Source organism: Alligator mississippiensis, chromosome 9, assembly GCF_030867095.1.
Source record: "Alligator mississippiensis isolate rAllMis1 chromosome 9, rAllMis1, whole genome shotgun sequence".
NCBI lineage: Eukaryota > Metazoa > Chordata > Crocodylia > Alligatoridae > Alligator > Alligator mississippiensis.
The window spans coordinates 73,583,008-73,602,668 of record NC_081832.1 but is presented as its reverse complement, the minus strand read 5'-3'; the positions used below and the strand labels follow the sequence as shown (position 1 = coordinate 73,602,668).

At 47.6% G+C, this 19,661-nt stretch overlaps 1 protein-coding gene across 1 annotated transcript in view; it reads left to right on the top strand.

Annotated features, from left to right (window-relative positions):
- The window catches only part of RASGEF1C (RasGEF domain family member 1C), a 99,053-nt gene that overhangs the window by 62,539 nt on the left and 16,853 nt on the right, over positions 1-19,661 (top strand). The window contains exons 5-10 of the mRNA XM_059712888.1: positions 6,309-6,521; positions 9,129-9,203; positions 14,142-14,237; positions 16,483-16,585; positions 16,678-16,757; positions 17,890-17,985. Coding sequence (XP_059568871.1) covers positions 6,309-6,521; positions 9,129-9,203; positions 14,142-14,237; positions 16,483-16,585; positions 16,678-16,757; positions 17,890-17,985 — 663 coding nt within the window. The remainder of the gene's footprint in view (positions 1-6,308; positions 6,522-9,128; positions 9,204-14,141; positions 14,238-16,482; positions 16,586-16,677; positions 16,758-17,889; positions 17,986-19,661) is intronic.

Below are 19,661 nucleotides of genomic sequence, written 5' to 3'. Positions count from 1 at the left end.
GGACAGTCGCACATCTTTTTCCCTAGCACACTTAGTATTAACATGCTCCGGCGCTGGTGCCGCCCCCACACTGACTCACTATGTCCCCCAGTGAATTAAGGAATAGTCCTGCAATGACGGCTGTTAAAATGCCACGTGCACATTAGTCTTGCACGCCCCACGCTTCCTCTCTGCCCCGTCATGGGCCCATTGTGTTCCCTCCGCATCTATCAGATGCCCCCAGGAGAAGTCGTGTGAAGAATGCAGGGGCAGGCTCTTTCTTGGCCCCATGAAGTCACTTGCAGGCGCTGCTGTTCACCAAACACTGCTCCTCTTGAGCTTCATCATTTCCATATCACTCGCGCGATGTCACCAGCACTGCCGAGCTGATTGCAGAGCTGTAAGTATTCAGCGCGATGCCCTGACTAGCTAGCTGTTGAAATGAAGGGGAGTCATGCTCCGAGGTCCACTTCTCTGTGGCTGTAAATGTTAATCGTGTGACCAAAACTCTGCATCGCACTGAATATTCATCAAATATGTCAAATGAAGAGGTCCTCGCAGAGTCCGATGCTGACTGCGAACAGAGGCGGCATTGATTTTGGGATTGCATCTGCAAATAGAAGTAGTTTTTTTACGTGGTGTTTCCAAGCAGTTGCAACTGCATGCACTCCTGGGACAAAACTTGCAACAGAAAAAGTAATGTCCTTTACAAATGGTGCATCACAGACCCTGGAGTATGCACGAGAGTGACAGGTGATACAGCAGAAGCGTCTCAACAGAAAGCTGCGTCTCGTAGCTTATTTATACTCCACGATCGCACTGGTTACCTCTTGGCCTTAAAATAGGTTTACTGTTTGTGCACCTGAGTAGGAAAGCAGGGGTGGATGGGATGTTAGTGGGACATGTATTCAGATTCGGCCTTTGGGAACACGGAGGTATTAAAAATAGCACGAAGCCCATGAAGATAATAGAGAGAAGGGCAGATAGTGCACTGCGAGTCTCTAATTACTGGTGGGTTAGCCATGGGTCATGAAAGAATTCTGTTTCCATTGACAACGTCAAGGCTCAGCCTGGGTTTGAGGCCACAGATGTGTGTAATCCAGTAGGAAGAAAAATAATTGGCATGATTGAAGCAGAAAGGAAGTGAGCTGGGACCCACCCACCCACATGAAAAAGAGAGAAATGGAAGCAGCTGCGATCGGGCTGGGCTGGCACAGCTGCTGGCACGGTGCTCATGGGCAACAGGCTGGCATTGCTGCGCCGGGGTTTGGCTGGCCAGGCAGGGCGGCCAGCATAAAATAATGCAGGGAGAAAGGGCAGGAGGGCCCCATGGGGTTGCTGGGGGGGGGCTGTGCCGCAGGAGAACAAGGCGAGAGGGCCACGCTGACGTTGCTGCCTGTGCTGGGACTCCCAGGGCTGCGGACTGGTCCTCTGGGTCGGCAATGCTGTGGGTAGGGGGACAGGGATTTTCCCCTTGGTCCTGGCCTCCAGATAGGCACTGTACATCTTCCACCGCAGTTCCTCTCCGCCCGGGGAAGAAGTCAGTGCTAGAGTCACAGATCACTACCTGACAGCCCGGGAGTGGAGTCTCTGGCCCTGACACCCCCATTCATCCCAGCAGGCTCCTGCCTCCGACCCCACAGGCTTTGGGAAACCAGGTGAGGCTGAGCAGTGTAGCATGTTCAGGGGTGAGCTGGTGGCCACCAGTAAGTTCATCAGGGGTCTCATCAGGATCTGGGGGAACGTCTGCTCACCAGAGCACCCCAGGGGATGACGAGGTTGAACGGTCACAAACTCCGCCGCGACTGATTCAGGCTGGACATAAGGAAGAACTTCTTTACTGTCTGAGCCCCCAAGGTTGGGAATAGCCTGCCGCCGGAGGTGGTTCAAGCACCTACTTTGAACACCTTCAAGCGACAGTTCGATGTTTATCTTGCTGGGATCCTATGACCCCAGCTGACTTCCTGCCCCTTGGTCAGAGGGCTGGACTCGATGATCTCCTGAGGTCCCTTCCAGCCCTAGTGTCTATGAATCTATGTGGCGAAGCCACTGCTGCGCTGGGTTGGCCATTACCGTTGTCAGTGGTTGTATGTACTGTGGTCACATCTGGATGACCACATCACAAAGAGGGTCCCTGCCACAAAAGCTCAGTTTGATCCTAAGATTGTAAGGCGGTAGAAGACAAGGCAACAGGTGGATGCACCCACATGGTGAACATGAGAAGCAGCGTGCAGCTGACCTCCAGGGGATGCCCAGAGTAGTCCGGCATATCCCAGTAGTTGTGGCTTGACAAGGGATGGATGACAAGAGGAAAATAATTGGTGTTGGCAAGTGTCCTTTAATGGCAGTCCGGGGGCTGTGCGTTACCAAGCGCTTGTCAGAAGTGGCCACCAGGCCTCTGGCACTTCTGACCTCAGAAAGAAATAACCAAACGGCCTCCCCGCTTGCAGGCTGGTTTGCATGGAGTAGGAGCGATGTGTCTAAAATCCAGGCTGCTCTCATGTGTGGGGAAGGGCATCGTGCGGGGATTGCGACATTGTACCTGTGCAGCTCCCATGGGAGTTGTGCATCTGACCAAGGGACGGAGGAGCGCTCTTAGCTCAGGGGGTGAAGAGCTTTCTCTGCCTTGCTGCTGGCTGAGCCGGAAGGGTCCTTGTCACCTTTGGGATTACCTGAAGCCAGATAATCTGTCTTTGGAGCAGAAGGAACAGGAGGCAGCAAGCATGGGGGAGTTACCAATGCAAATAATAAACCTAACTGAAGACAGCTACTTTATTTTAAGCTGCCGCACCGGAGAAGAGCTCAAACTGCTCGAGATCAGTCTTCTGCATACAAAGCATCCGCTTATTTGCCACGTGCCACTGGGATGTCTGACGCATACGGCAAGCGCTCAGGATTCAACCTCCGAGCACCTGCAGCTCCCGTTGCCTTTGCTGGGTCCCCCGAGGGAACTCAGTGTGTCTCTGGATCAGGCTCAAAGAGTTGTTCTTCAAATATTAATATGAGCTGTAATTGCAAGAGCTTATGCCTGAGCAAAATCAATAATTAATTTAGGAGGAACTCATCCCCTGCACATGCAAATTTCCTTTGTGAGGAACAGCAGTTGGGCCACATGAGTTGCTTGGGGAAAGGTTGCTGCCGTTGTGAATCGCGGAGGCTACTGCTGGGGAAGAGGCATTCGGTCCAGGCTGCCTAGGGCAATATTAATTTCCCCAGTGGTGTATTCTTCTGCCCTTTGGCCAACAGTTTGCAAAGGCTCTGAGCTGTGCTTAGCAAGGTGTGCATTATTGCTGAGAAGCATTTCTTGCCGACTGCTGTGATTTGCACTTAGAGAGGGAAGTTTTTCAGGCAAAACTTTGAGCTTTTGAGCAACCTGCTGGGGTCTGCTATCTTCTGGAGAGCTTTCCTGGGTGAAACTTAACTCTTTTGCTTAACCGCTAAGCAAGAGCGCTCGTCTTCTGCCTGTTAGTGCTGTAGAAGGGGGCAGCGTGCGGGCTGGTGTGGAGCTTTCAGTACATCAGAGCAGCATTTTGCAAGGAGATAATTGCCAGCAGATGGGCCTAGAAGAGCAGTGCATCTAATTGAAGGTGCTATTTTCATTTGCTGGCCACAGTTAACAAGGCAGGGAATACATCTGTAATGGGAAAAGTCAATAAAACTGCTTTAAAATACATGGAAATGCTTCTTGGAGGATGTGCTCGGCAAAATGAGTCTTTTCAAAGCACTTCTTGGAGAATTTCACTTTATAAATAATTCTGCTTCTGTATGGTTGGTGTTTCTCTTAGTACTCTTCATCACGTAGCAGGTTTACGTGCATCTGTGTTTTCCCCGGCCTGTGTTAGGTGCATGCGAAACGTTCACCACAAAGTCAAGTGAAGCTGGATATTTAGACCAAAGTTTGCCAAAAGGTTTGATAATGCTCTTGAATCATTCAAGACATCTTGGGCTGATTTTTGGTCTTGCACCCGAACAATGAAGAACGTTGTTACTCCACAGATAGGACTCATTGAAACGTTTCCTGGAAAACTACTTTTGGATGGAAAATGTGGGGTTTGGATTTTAAAAATGTTTGTAAAAATGGTCTACTTTGGGTAGAAAATGAAGATTTCTTTCTTTGCTCAAGAAAAAGAAACTTCTTCAATCCCTAACATATTTCAGCAAAAAAAAACCAAACCCAAAAAACCTGAAATATTTTGGAATTTTGACAGGTTTTTTTTGGTATAAGAATTTTATTGGGGGGGGGGAAAATCAATGTTTTCCCACGATAAAAAATCAATGTGACAGGATCTGTTCATAGGGATGCTGAACCACAGGTGAAACATGAAAACCAGCATGGATGCAAACCAGAGATACCGCTGACTGGTTTAGCTCTCGCCCAAAAGCTATGAAACTCTGTTTGAAGAATGACCCATGTGAATCGAGTCTGGTGATTTCTCTTGCGTCAGAGCGAGTAAGGCGTAGATGAAAGCTGAGCCACGTGTCTGCTTGCATAGCAATAGCCGTAATAACTGAGAGCAAATCCTGTTCATCTCGCCCTCAGTGCAGCCCAGTTGAAGTGACGTGGGCAGAGGAGGTGGAGTTTGGCCCAGCACCTCATTTCTTCTGGTCGGAAAGCCAAAGCTGCAGAAGGAATAATGAAAATAGCACGTGGTATTGAAGTAACCGTGATGAAAACAGGGCGGATGTCAGCATCTTCTTTAAATCCGTGAATTAATGGGAGAAATCCAGGTTTGGGACACAGCTGGACATGCTGCATATTGAGGGAAGCATGGGGTCCCGCTCCTAATGATCTGGGCACGTAGCGCGGGAGTGTCACCAACACAAAACGCTGATCAGTCCTTTTCCAAGAGACAGTTGCTGCAGCGTGCGTCCCTACTGTCTGCCAGAGGCTTTCCTAACATTTCAGGTAATGATGCTGTGAAGCTGAAAGGAAGCTGCCATGCGCTACGTAAGCTCCCAAGTCATTCGTGCGCAGTGATTCCCGTAGCCGACCCTGCAGAATTGAACCTAGGGCCCGTGTCTAAAAACATGAGCTTCTAAAATACCAGAGCTCAGGAGGCAGCAACAGACCCGCGCCTCTACATCCAATGTAGCCCGTTGGAGGAGACAGTCATTGCTTGGTTGGCTTGTGTTGCATATTGATTTGTAATCATTCCTATTAATGATACCACAGGGCTAAATTGCATCCATTTGACTGAGAGTTACGGAGCTTTCCTCTTTGTTAGCAGTAAGACTCCCTGTGCTGGGAAGTGTCGTTGCTAACGCACCTCGCTGCAAACAGCGTTCCCAAATAACTGTGGCTTATCTACTCCCTGCCTTGCTTGGCTAAAACAGACGGTGCCATTGGCAGCAAACCCTGCACACCCAGCTCAGCAAGGTGAGCGCGTGTGCAGCACTGATCTGCCTGCTTAGAGGATGCAAGGCTTCAAGCCACCCCATGCACACGACCTGCTGAACGTTTCTTAGCCACAGCTGTGGATTTAGCCCAAGCATTAATTCACAGGGCCCTAAAATGTTGCCCTGCATTGTGGGTAGGTTTTATTAAATAGAAATCTCTGCTTACCGAGGCCTTTTCCCTGTCTCCCAGTTGTCAGTTTTATGACATTAGCATCTGCCTGTTGTGAAAGGTGACAAGAGCGCTTCAGCCTGTTCCTTGGACTTGTGGCTCCCATTACAACGTGGAATCCCATTCCAAAGTCAGCCAAGGCTGCCCGGTGATGATGGTGCCTCCTGCGTGTGCCTCAGTGACTGGGATACTCGATAAGCTCCACTTCACAGAAATCAGCATCTTGTACATTAAATGCTCGCAGCCCCACAGTGCTCTTACCCCTGGCAGGGCCTGGTGCTTGAAAGCCCCGGTATGCTACAGCAGGGTGCGAGGCGGACGGATGGAGGGAAGCGCAAGTACTAGGGACCAAGCTCATTATTACAAACATCACTAATATGTACAGCCACTCAATCCAAATTAAAGAGTTGGGACCAGAACTAGCTCCAAGGCACCTTAGTATAAATGTCGGGCAACTTGCTGGAGGAGCTGTATCTCTCCTTCCTAATCTCTTCAGTCTGGCCCTGGCAGAGCTACGTTGGTGCTGGTCCGTGGGTTGGGCTGGCGCAGCTTGGAGCCGGTGTCTGCGGTGCAGAGCCGAGGGTGGACCTGTAATTATGTCAGCCAGTCATTCCAAAATGAACGTGTCGAGAATAAGGTGGTAGGTAACCTGTCGGTGGCTTGGGGATGTTTTGGACTAGAAAAGTGCAGTCGAAAAGACTCCGTTGTGGAGTGCTGGAGGGTTGCGTAAGTTCATCGTCTGCTCGGCTCTGTTTTTCTCCAGGCCTACTGGAAAAAGATGAATCAGCTTTTGCAAACCCTGGATCAGAAGCTTGCAACCCTTAGCCCTGGGCAGGACGGCATCGTCAAGATCAGCGCGGCTGTCTCTGACAAGCTGGTTGCTTTTAAAAGTAAACCCCCCTCAATTCAGAGAGAAATCCTGAGCGTCTGCAGTGACCCCTACACGCTGGCTCAACAGCTGACACATGTGGAATTGGTAAGTAGAGCTGCCGTCCAGCTTCTGCATTCAGAGGTAATGTTTGAACGGTTTGGCACCTGCCGCAATCGAACACCGCTAAAATGCACACTCTGCTGCTGCATATTTGGGAGACTCTGAGCTTTGCAGGAGGAGGCATGGTTCAGTGGATCAAAGCAAATGACTGAGGATCAGGGTAGGTGCCACGATGTCGTGATCTGGCAGGACAGGTCCCTTAGCATCTTCGCCTGCCCCGGCTGGTTTGTCTGTGAAGTGAGGGTCCTTCCTTGCTTGATGGTGGGTCACGAGGTTTAGTTCATTCAGACCTGGAGAAAGCTGAGAGCCCCACGAATAGGAAGTGATAGGGAATGGCTGACTTCTGCTCTTGGTTGTGTTTGATACTGAAGCTTTCTCGTTGTTCTCATCCAAGGCTGATGCAGGAAGCATTTCCGTGCCTTGATCCTTTTCTGTCTGTGGTTTCAAAGACCTGAAATGTGAGGCTTTGGCCACGCTCATACACAAGTCTAGGTTGTTTCCCCACCTCTTAATGCAGTCAGCTCCCCAGCCAATGTTTAACTCTCGCTCTCTCATGGCTGTGGTGGCGGGGTCTTCACCAGCATGGGGCGGTGACCCTTATGCACGTGGGCACCACGTGTCCTTGACCGCAAAGACGTGGTGACCTGCATACACCGCTGCTCTACCCTGTTCCCTCTGTCTTCACACTGGAAGCCCGTGGTGGAGGCACGCTCACTTAGCCTCTCTGAGCACGCGACTAGGACTTAGAGCTTTCGACAGCGTGAAGTGAACAGCATTACAGACTAGAGAAGCGTTATGTGGCAGGGGCTTGTTTGTTTTCCACCCCCCGCCCCATGGGAGAGCTTCACCCTAAGATAAGGCCCCTTCTAACTGGATTGCAGTCTGCAAATTGCAATGCATTGGAGCAACCTGGGGCTTTCACTCCACTTCGCCACCAGCATTGTTCCACTGCACCAGAAGGAATTAGATACCAGTTTCCTATTGAAACACCATTAGGATTCAGGGCCCAACTTAATACCTGCTTGAAAATGCCACCCATAACACATAGTAGTACCCGGCTGCTGTGTACTGCAGCTTATCAGCAGATCTCCATGTGCTTGATCCTGCAGTCTCAGGATTATCCCCATTTTATAGATGTGAAAACTAAGGCACAGACCTGCAGCGTGACTTGCCCATGGTCACTATGAAGGCTGAGCTGAGAACAGAAGGTGGCTCCCCAGATTTCCAGTTTGGGGCACTATCTGGTAGGCCACACCAGCATATTCATATTTCCCCCTCTAGCAACAAGAAGTCATTGCTCTTGTTTAGAGAAAGACATAACTAATGTTCTCTCCTGCTTCTGTCTTTTGAACCAAATTGTGCCCTGGGGTACGTGAGCAAGTCAGCGGGAGTTACACGAGTGTCTGAGTTCAAAACATGGCCCCTCAGGCTCTGTTCAGTAATAGATATGCTTGCCTTGGTAGTATCCAGCACAACATAATTGTGATGCTGATGCAAACTGTTGTAAACTATCATGCCTCACTTCTAGCACTTGAGATCCTTTGATAGACATCAAATCCCAGGGAGGCAGTTTTGGGTGCAGTAGGAAGCAGCTCCCTCCAGTGTACAAGGGGAAGCTCTGTTAGGTGTGTAAGGCATGAGGACGAGTCATGTACCATGAAAATTCATTTGAGAAACACTGTGCAGGTCAGCCAAATACATACCGCTCGTGTCAAGCAAACCTTTCCCCAAAGGTTACAGCTCGCAGCCTCTGATCTCTTGTCAGGGCAGCTGATTGTTCAGGGAATGGAGCTGAGATCCTGCGGCGGTAGGATCACAAACACTAGTTTCTTTTTAACATGCAACTCCTGTTGGGCTTTGCTTGTGATGTAGAAAAATATGGTAGCTGTCCCTGTAGCCAGTGGCGATCGACACGTTGTAGGTGTGCTCGGGGACCAGCAATTGGCATCCTAGTCCCTTAGACAGTGGGGAGGTAGGCCCATTACTTTGTGATATCTAAGCACTTGCACCTTCAACACTGGACATCCCCTGTGCACAGACAGCGAGCAGCCCTGGGGCCCAGCTGACCACTACTCCCTTTCGGTCCGGGCAGGGCTGGGACAGTGATACTGTTGGGCCCTCGCGTGTCACTGCTTATTGGTAGATCCCAAACCCTGCTATCCCTGTTCACAACACGGGGAATGGAGATAGTGGGCGCACCTACACAAGACGCTATGTCTCATGTGATGCCGCCGCTACTGCACAGTGGTAGCAAGCAAAAGCTAAATATCTGCACACTACCAACTGCACGGTCAGGGACACATGTGGACGGTACACTGAGAGAGAGAAAGTGGCTTGGCCAGGGTCACACAGTAGATCAGTGAAAGCCCAGAAAAGCCTCCCGACCCCCAGCCTAGCGCCTTCTTGACTGGAGCAGGATGCCTTCTCTTTGAGAGGATTTCTGTTGGAGTGAAAAGCTACCTGCATAGCACTTCATTAATCCCTGGTTAAGCTGACAGCAAAAAACTTGACTAGCAACTCTAAAATGTGACAAAGCTGATAATAAGGAGTCTAGGTGCGCATTTTCATTCTCACTCTCTTTGCCCTCCAAAGGAAAGGCTGAGTCGCATTGGGCCTGAAGAATTTGTGCAGGCGTTTGTGCATAAAGATCCTCTGGATGGGACCAAGGTAGGATGTGGCAAATGTTTCCTGCAATTGCTTTCTTCTAGATGGATGTTTGCGGTGAGACGCACAAAGCGAACAGTGAGTGTGGCACAAGAGCCATTGCAAGAGTGCTGGGTGCGCTGACATTTTCATGCAGTGAAGATAAGCTGATGGTTGAGCTTTCTCACTGGCAGGGCATTGCCTTGGATTTCTGTCTCGCTGAAAATGTTCAAACCTGAGACTGGCCACCCATTGAACCCGCTAAGGGATTTGTGTAGACTACCTTTATGCAACCCCAAGGGGACAAATCCAGTTCTCTTAGGTGTCTAAGCCTGATCCTATTTCACTGTCTTGAGTCCTGGAATAGCTAGTGCCTACTTCTATAGGTCACCATCATTTTAGCTTTCAGTTTGAGCCATGAAAAGCCATGTGGAGGAGGAGGAAGACCCACCTAGTGTTACCCCGAGTAATGTTTCCTCTTATCAGGGCAGTGGGTTTATGGGTGTACAGAGCCATCTGTTTCCAGTGTCGAAGGCATGAAGGTTTTGTATGTGATGTGGCCTAATGCATGCCCAGACCCAGAATGGGTTTGTTACAAATCGGTGTGTTAATCATCTGTAGCTTCCCATTACATAACACCTTTAATTTCCTAAACAGGATCAGGACCTTAGAGCCAGGGCCAAAGCCCATCCAGTCGATGGGAGTCTTCCTGCTGGCTCCCGTCAGCTTTGGTGCAAAGCCTCAATGAGTTCATTAATAACAGGAGTGAAGTCACAACACATTTTGAATTCTTTTTATATATTCCCCCCTAACAGAGATGAGGGCAAATCCTGCCCTGAGGATGTGTCCCTCCTTCTGAATTCATAAGCATTACCGTCTTTGACACTGGAAAGAGCAAGAGAAAATCTGTTGTCCAGAGACTGTGCATTGTAATAGCTTCTGATGCAGAGACAATATAGACAAATAAAAATGGGGGAGCGTGGCTCCCTTCTGCTTTCACTGCAAAATTCCCCTGGCTTTCATTTGGTTTTATTGGGACAAAGCCATGCCTTCAAAGACCATGAACACTAATAGCATCCTTTGTAAAAGAGCTTTGATGTTGAAGGGTTGTTGGAGCGCTCTGAGAGCTCCACGTGCTGCAAGTAAAAGAGCCCTGCAAAAATATGTACATATACTGAGGAAGGTGCTGCCTTGGGCTTACAAGTAGCTTAGAGACTGTTTTAATGGGAAAAGCTTTTGCTTGTTGGGAAAATAACTTCTGTTATCTAAATGAGGTTGGATAACAAAGGCAAACCTGGAGCTAGTCATACTTTATTCCAGACCCTTGGGGCAAGGTGGGGAGCAAAGGGAGGGTCTTTCCTCTTCTTGCTAACTTTTCTCATTTTCCTGCCTTTCTGGGAGTTGTGCCACCACATGGTGGGGTGGCGGGGTGGAATTTAGGTCTGATATTAATCTTCTGTGGGGCAGTTTCTGCTCATAATTCATGACAGCACATTGCCTTTCTGTCAAGTCCCTCAACCTCTGCTGATCACAGTGGGAGTCGAGGTGCTCAGCATTTCCTGGCTCAGGCCCTAAACGTTAGGCGTAGCTACAGACCAACTCTTTTTTTCTTTGTAGGGCTGCTGCTTGTTTTAGCATTTTCTGCCCCCCACAGCAGGGCTGTTTGTTTTGCCGAGCCCAGCTGAGAAGTCGAGCTGAGCCAGCCCCTTACCAAGTGGAAGTACCAGCATAGCTTCAGAAGGATGGGAAGAAAGTCCCATGCCCAGTGCGGGGCTGAATTTGGCCTCGCATTGTTTCAGATATGGTTCTCAGAGTCTCAAAATCCATTGCGGTTACGGACTAAAACCTTCAGTCGTTCTGCAGGCGCTACTCCTGTTGACTCCATGGATGCTTTGGGGGTTTGACTTCAAGTAGAGTTTGTCCATAGGTAGAGTGTAGGAGAGTGGGATTTGCAAAGCTAGAGGAGCGAGGTGCAAGCTTCGTTTGTAGATGTGTGGACGGCATCTGGACACCTAACTTTCTTTAAGCACCACGGAAAATCTCAGCGCCAGTCTAAGGTCAGCAGGTTCCACCCCAGGGGCTGGCCATTCTGCTCTCTGCTTTATGGGATTGCCAAAGAACAGGGAGATTCTGTGACCAAAATACAAACTAAGATATCAGCAACCTACCTTTATCCTGCATTAGAGCCACCAAATTGAAACAGAAAGCCAGTGGAAGAACAGCAAGATACAAAGAGTAATTAAGAATGAGAAGCAAATCCAAAGCAACGTCAGGTACAGAGGGCCGGAGAGAGTCTCAAATAAAGACTAGAGAGAGCGTGAGAGTAATGGCAGAGGTGGAAAACCCAACGGTGTTGACTCCAGAGGTCACAACAAATAGGAGATGTTTCAAGATAAGACAGGAGCATAGCGGTCATTGTTATACACGTTCTTTAAACACTGATGCAGTGTGTTTTGTGCTGGAGTTCGTTGCTCCTGGGCGCTGCATTTGAACGTGTGCTTGGGACCGCAAGTTGAGCCGGGTCAGAGCAGCTCCAGCTGGCAGGGGGTCCTGGGGCTCAGCCTGCCAGCCCGGGGCTGCTCCGACTCTGCTCACTGTGGTGCAGAGGGGCTGGCTGGGGCATGAGGGGGCTCCGATGCGGCGCTAGCCAGCAGGTGCACCCCGCCCTGAAGCACCCCTGTGCCCCAGCCGGCCAAGTTAGCATCTACACATGCATTGCTGCTCACTACAAAAAAACTCCAAAGCAGGATAGTACTTATATGTACAAGTACTAACCTGCGGCAGAGTTTATTAATTTATTGTGGCCTAATAGGGCCGCACGTGTCAACACTAAGACGTTTACTGCAGAGCTAATTAGGCAGCTCCACATTAAACGTCTTGTGTAGATGCACCCAGAATAGCCTAAAGGTTGCTCTAAGATACACCAGCTCCGGTAGTCCACGGGGTCTAGCAGAGAACCATATTGCCCAGCTCCCCCCTTCCTCTTCTTCTGGTGGAGTGAGAGGAGGAGTGGTATGCAACCCAATGAGAGCCCCTCGATTGATTTAATGTGGCTTTGGCTGTTCTTTCTCATTTCAAATCAGCTTCATTCTCTGGTACCTATTCACTGACGGCCTGGATGCACAACCTGGTTGCACCCGTGCAATTGGCAGTGGCCCAGGATATTAAAAAACCATGGCAGAAGTAGAGGTAAAATTCTAGTGGTGTAAGTTGCACCAGTTTAGGTGCCATCTGTCCTTTTCCGTCCTGAATAGCTGTTCGCTAAAGGTGAAGCCTAGGAAGAGCCCCTGACCGCATGCAGCCGTCTGCACCAATGGTGCAGTTTACACCAGTATAGGTGTTGACCCATCCGTGCACCAAGGTAACAGCATTGAGTTCCAAATGCCGAGGGGGCACACCTGTCTCCAAACCATAAATATGTTCTCATTGACTTCTTATAATTAATTAGCAACAACACTTTGATTAGCAGTAATGTTCAGTAAAATGGTTTAAAATTAAAATATGCGATTTGTTGCGAAGCTGCCCGATGTGATTTGTTTCTAGCCCAGAGGTGGGTATGCTCAGAGGCTTCTCGACAAAAGGCCCAATTTTGCAGAGACTTGTGACGGTGACCACAGAAGTAAAAACAACGTGTGTATGGAGTTTTTACAGGCCTCTGCCACTGACTGACTGGGGATTGCTCTTTTAAAAGATGGTTTTTAATTTTTTTTCTTCTGTTGATTTGCTGTTTATAATCTTTTAAAACAAAGAGATTTATTCTGCAGAAATTCTTTGCAATGCTAAAAGCAAGGCACTTTTTGCTTCTATGAAACCCTACCCATCCACAGCTGTAAATCAGCATTTCTCTAGTTTAGGCTTACGCCTTATGAGCCGTAGATAGTTGCTCAGCTTACATGGTATCATGATTTATTTTCCTGTAGATAAGCTCTGCCTGTTTACTCTCTTAATGATATTTGCTTAAGGTTTCATTGGGATGGGAAATTATCACCCTTAATAAAATGAAAATTCAGTATTCACTGATTCCCTCTAGTGGCTGCTAATAGATATGTAAATACTTTAGGGAAGCAGATAGCCATGAGCCCTAGATAGGAGGTCCTCAAAATTCATCAAAGTTGGAACTTTTAAAGGAGGTTTGAATTGTGGAAACCCTGAGGACACCTCCTCAGCTCAGGTAAACTAGCTCCACTGAAGTCAATGGAGCTGTGATGATCACTGATACCAGCTGACAATCTGTCCCCACACCCATTAGCCTGCACTGTCAAACCCTGGGAATGCATTTATTGTAAGACATCTTGTCACTGAAGTTTGCCTTGGATCTGAGTGACCTGTTTCAGAGCAACCTATGAGACAGAACCAGGTCAGCCAAGAAAATATTATCCCAAAGGAAAGAAAGAAACAATATATTTGTCCAAAAAGAAGCAAGTGCAAGTGTCTTCTGCTGTAGTCGCCATCCTTTTTCTTAACCACATTAGTGATTCTTTCATCCAGGAAAATGCCATGGGCAATCGCTTCTGCTAAACTATAGGAAGTCATAGAGTCAAAGAGATGCACTGATTGTGTGTTAGGGAATATTGTGCTTGTCTTGTATTTCCGTGCATATTGCTGCTCTTTGAATATTGCAGCAGTCAATCAGGCTGTTAATATTCCAGGGAACAAAGAGCAGCATAAATTGCATTGGTGAACATTTGCTGTAGGTAGAATGGGCCTGTTCTTCATTCGCTGCCTTGACTTGTATAAACTGACACACAGAGTCAGACCCCACACATCTGCCACCCACCTACTCACCCGCTGACATCTTTAACTTCATCCGTAATGTGCAGTCCATTGTGCGTGTGAGAAGGGGAGATTTGTGACAAAAGTATATGAAAAATAATCGCTTTTCGGCAGCACGTATCTTAAAGCAGACACCTCTGTGAAATACACTGATATGTTGTTCTCTGTTGGGTTTTTTTTCCCTCCCAGACTTGTTTCAGTGAACAGAAGAAGACTAGTAACCTAGAGGCGTATGTGAAATGGTTCAATAGGCTCTGCTATCTGGTAGCAACAGAAATTTGCATGGTAAGTGAAACGTGCACGACCGTTTCTTACCATGTGCTTGATGTGCTAGTGTGAGACAGGACATTAATAAGCAAACCTTGAGATTTAATTTTCATGTCCTAACTAAATCGCTCGCATAGGTTTTAATGATATTATGCTCAGAGGTACACGGTGGGAAATGACAAACATTACCAAACTGAGCTTTAGGGGGGAAGACGCATTTTATTGCTGCACACTGTGCAGGGCAGGGAGCTGTGAAATGATGGGCTCTGCTGGGGGAAATCATCTTATTGGATGAGTCAGTTTGGGGGTTTATTTTTCCTCTCCAAAATATTACAGTGGAGAATGAGAAGCAGAGGGATTCTTGTACTATCGGTCTTCCCAGTGCTGTGAATCCATTTCTCAACTCCAAATGAGCCTGCTCCCATCTCTCCTTTGCCATAACCTAAAAACTATGAAAGCAGGTGGCTCAGGGAGGTAAGAGAAAAGAGGGCTGCCCCGAACTTGCCTTGTCCCTTCCCCACTCCACCTCTCTCAGCCTCCAGCCCTTCCCACTTTGCACCCCCCCACTCCAGCCCTATTTCCTCCTCCGTGCCACTCAGCTTGTTTGAATTCCCTCCGCTGTCACCCCTCTACCTTGACTCTTCTCTCTTGGCTCATTCCCCACTCGATACAAGCACATCCTGGTGTCCTTCGTTCTTAAGCCCCCCCGCAACGTCTTGGACCTTTCCAGCTAGGCTGAATACTGGCCTGTCTCCCTTCTCCCTTTCACTTCACACCTCGTTGAATGTTCTGCCTTGTGTCCCGGATCCCCTCCTGCACTCCACTTGACTGAAACTCCTATTTCCTCCTAGCCTGGTTTCAGATCAGCTCTATTCACACCCTCCGAGACCCCCTTCTGCCCTTAGATCTGTGGACCAGGCACCCTTCCCTGTAATCTCAGCTTGTGTGATCCTGTCTTCACCGGGTTGGTCTTCCAGGTCTTTGGCCATTCCTGTTGCATCTCCTTCCATCACGTTCACTGTCTGTGAAGATCCCATGGGGACATCTGAGAAGACCTTTCTTCTTCCCCCTCTATGATGTATCTTAGATCAAGCTCATCCCAACTGACCAGGAGCAGTATGAAAGTGACCCTGAGCTCCAAGGCTCACTGTTGTCATCATGTCCCTGTTGGTACCCATCATAGGGCTCTTAGACATGTTGCTCGTGTCTATACATCTCTCTAGATATGTTTGGATTCTGTAAATGTAACAAATGTTTTACCCGCTTTAAAATGTAATACGAAGACTAGGAACAGTAAGTGGATATGGAATCTCTAATTCCTAGACTGAGGTTTGCTAATGACTGCTCAAGTTTGCTCAGGTTTGCTAATGACCCCGTATTATAGCCATTTGGTGGTGGTTTGGTGACCCATCTGAAAAGAACATGGGGGTCTGAGTTCATGCAGCTATAAACTGCAGCTGCCACCCAAATGATTCAGGGGAGCACGCTACTAAAAGCAGCAAAAGAAAGGCCACACCAGATGAGAATGTGGTCGACTGGCTTGTGCTGGGATGCTCTCCTATGTGGAGGCAGACGCAGGTGCTCAGGGCACGATGGCTGTGGTATAAAACTTGGATAGAGGAGAGTGAAGGAAGGAGTAAGCATAAGCAAGTATATATTTTGGGGAAGCTTCCATCCCTTTGATTGGTGCTGTACTGCAGCTGTGCATTAAAGAAGACATTCTCTGCCCTGAGCAGTTACTTTGGAGATTTCTTTTGGCAATACATTTCCCTTTGCAAGCAGGGAAGGGGTTTTTAAAATGTCTTTTGAAAAAAGCCATTCATAGAGCAAAAGTGATGTTGTCATGTAAGGGGTGAAACCCTGGCCTCAGTAAAGTCTGTGGTAACATTTTTATTGACTTCAGTGTGGTCAAGGGTTCACCCATGGCATTGAGGATTTTTGTATATATTTGATGGCTTTAGAGCCATTTGGAAAGACTCTCTCTGTAGTCAATAATCTTCTGGAGTCTGGCTTTCTATCTCAGTCCTGGCTCAGCGGTTGAGTGTGCCTTAACATGCAGCAGCTTTTGTCACCATCTGCAGAGAAAGCTTTGATGCTGGAGACTGGAAGGCAGAAATGTCCATTAGTCTCAACAGGATTAGGAAGTGGTTGGGGCTTTCTAGAATCTGCTGATTGAGCTGGAAATTTCAGTTTTCCCCAAGCAGGGCACAAGTAGTATTTTGCGTATACTTCCCTTACCCTGTTTTGTTTCTGTGGTTTTCAGCCTGCAAAAAAGAAGCAGCGAGCACAAGTCATAGAGTTCTTCATTGACGTCGCCCGAGAGTGCTTTAACATCGGGAACTTCAATTCCCTCATGGCAATCATCTGTAAGTAAATACTTTGACGTGGCTATTTTGGCTTCATATAGTGGATGTGAAAAGAGCACCTGACTCTTAACTCTCTCCTTCCTTCCTTGTAGCTGGGATGAACATGAGCCCAGTTTCAAGGCTAAAGAAGACCTGGTCAAAAGTGAAAACAGCCAAATTTTTCATTCTTGAGGTAAAAAAAACAAGAAGTCTCACTATTCCTGTTTGGTTTTGGACTTGGTGGTTGTTGAATGTTCACAGCAAACATGTTCTTGCATGATTTATGAAGCAGAAACTCTTTATAGACCAGGAGTGAAGTTCTGGCTGATGATGCACTTGTACAAAAAGCCTGTCTTGGCCCTGAGGAATTGAAACACCCCAACTGTGCTATTGCAGGAAAAGAGAGGCCCAAGTCATTCCTGTGCAGGGCGCTCATCAGATGACAGCGTTGTATGGCTTGGATGGAGTTTGCCGAAACACGGGCATGTTTTGTATTAAATCCCTTACAGGGGACTGATGAAGCCTGATGCTTTTCTAAACAGGTCAATGGTAAAACCTCCCACTGATTTCAGTGGTGCACAATCATTGCCATGGTGCACGGGGTACTGCTCCCCAGCAAACTCCTCCACATCAAAGAGGAGTAAGAAAGACACCCTGGAACACTTAGCTGACGTAAAGGGCTGTTATGCAGTTATATTAGGACACAACTATACGTTCTTGCAGGTGATCCATCCTGATGCCAGCCAGAATTTGGTCTTGTATAAGCAGTGATTACAGTGCCTTTTTTTAGCAAGAATTTGGCTTGATATCTACAGCATATTGGCAGCAATGCTGTGATATTTTCCCATTATGCAACATTATTCTATTTCTTCAAATGAATTTGTAATAAGATTTCATATAAACACTGAAAATACAAACCACCTAGATCTATACAAAGAGATCAGTAGCCAACACTGAGGATGCCGGGTGTCATTATTTGTGTTCTGAGAATATAGGCCAGGCTCCTGACAAGGACCTCAAGATTGTCATCCAAGAGTCTCACTTGGGTTTTATATTGAGAAGACTGATGGGATCTGAGGAGTGTGAATGAGTCCTCTTGTATTGCAGTAATACCTGTGAACCTCACTATTATGTCTTAACACCTTGATAAATAAGCTTCAAACCAAACTTCTTAAAAAGAAAATGAGGATGAGTTGGGCATTCCCAGATTCCTACCATATTGACATCTTCAGTGTTTAAAATTAGTTTTATGCCCTGACAAGGTAAAAAAAGAATCTGAGTGTTTTCTGATTCAGTACATAGAAATTGTCTATTTTTGCATCTAGCATCAGATGGACCCTACCGGGAATTTCTATAACTACAGAACCGCATTGCGAGGGGCTGCCCATCGATCCCTCACTGCACACAGCAACAGGGAGAAGGTAGGTCCACCGTGTTGCATGGATTTATGTATTTCTATGTGGATGAGGAAAATTTAAAGCTGAGAGTTAAAACGCTGGCGTAGCCAAGATGTGTGCCACTTTGGGTGAACTGCCTTGGCCCATTGCAGCACCAGCACAAAGTCAGTGCCCCACTAGAATTGAAAAACGACGCTTAAGTGAATCTGAACCGCTCCATGCATTGTTTCGTGAACTCCTGCCCAGAAAGGAGGGACTTTATTGTTGCATGCATCTCCGTACCCCTTGAAAATCCATGTGGGGTTCCTCTGCGTGGGGAAACAGACTGGCTTTGAAGCAGAGTAATTATTCTGGAATAAAGTCTCTTTTATTCTGGAACAAAATTTCCATGCGGAGTTTTCCATGCTGGCATTGGCATGTCGGTAGTGGAATGGCTATCCTGCTCTGACTATGCCAATCATCTTCTTCGTGAAGGCAATGCCTGAAGGTGTAATTACTGACCTGAACTACGGAGTTGCAGTGTTGTTGCAGCTGTGACAGCCCAGGAAATGTCTGAGGACACAGGCAGGGCCACCTTGAGGGTTTGGCCTTCTAGGAGTCATCACTTTTGCAGGGAGAAGGTGCCACTGAAATCAGTGTTGCGGTGTCCCTGTGGTGACGAGATTTGGCAGCACTGGGCAACAGCAGTGACAAGGAGGCACGGTTCCCTGGGCACAGCAAAGCCAAGATAAAGTAGATGTTGCATCCCCAAACACAATGAGGTGCTGAATTTTAGTTCATTAGGAAAACTAAGCCAGAGTCTAATCTTGACCAAGAGTAAAGCTGATGCGACTCCCCTGGCCTTAGTAGTCAAGTGGGTTTTGTAAGGAGCTGGGGTCAGAACCTGGTCCCCAGGCTGCCTCTGCTGCAAGAGGAATACGTGGAGTGGTTTTGCAAATCCCCTGCTGTGGAAGGAGGTGATGAATTGGATGTTAGTGAGGAGCAAAGAAATTCCTTTAACAAACTCTCACATCATTCAGCTAGAGCCTGTCATTGTGCAGTGCTTCTGCAATCTGTTGTTTTTGTGACGACTGCTCAGACTCGCGCCTGCGGCTGTTTTACCTGATCTCATTTCCTGTGGAAATTGCCCATCTCTGTCACATCTGTAACTATAACTGCTTCACTGTTTAAAACCAAGGACAAGGAGGTTAGTATATTGACAGGCATCTATTTTACACGAGGAGAAGCCCGTGTTATTCTGTTTCTTCTGTATTAACTGAACAAGTATTTATGCATAAGGTTTAGTGGCTAATCATTGCTGGGAATAGATGCATAGCACATCCTTCAAACTCCAGGATTTAAAGATTTTGTACCTTATTATAAGCCAACTCCCTGATCATTTGTTTAATTTTCTTGCCACTGAGTTAGGACCATCCCTGAATTCAGGAGACTGGCTGCAACAGGTGAAAGTCCATAGAAGTGACTGCTGCCCATGGAAAATGTGACCTTCTTTTTCCAATCTTACTTAGCAGACTTACCTCTTGGAGCCACAGAAAAATACTGATTTCCAAATTGAACCATATTTATATTTTTTTCCTTCCAAATTTACCAAACAAAAGAGGGCAGGGGGTGATGTTTCCTACATCTATTCTATAATTTGTATCTAGAAATTCTGCTTTGCCCTGGCACCAAGAGTGAGACATGCCAGAGCACTCAACCGG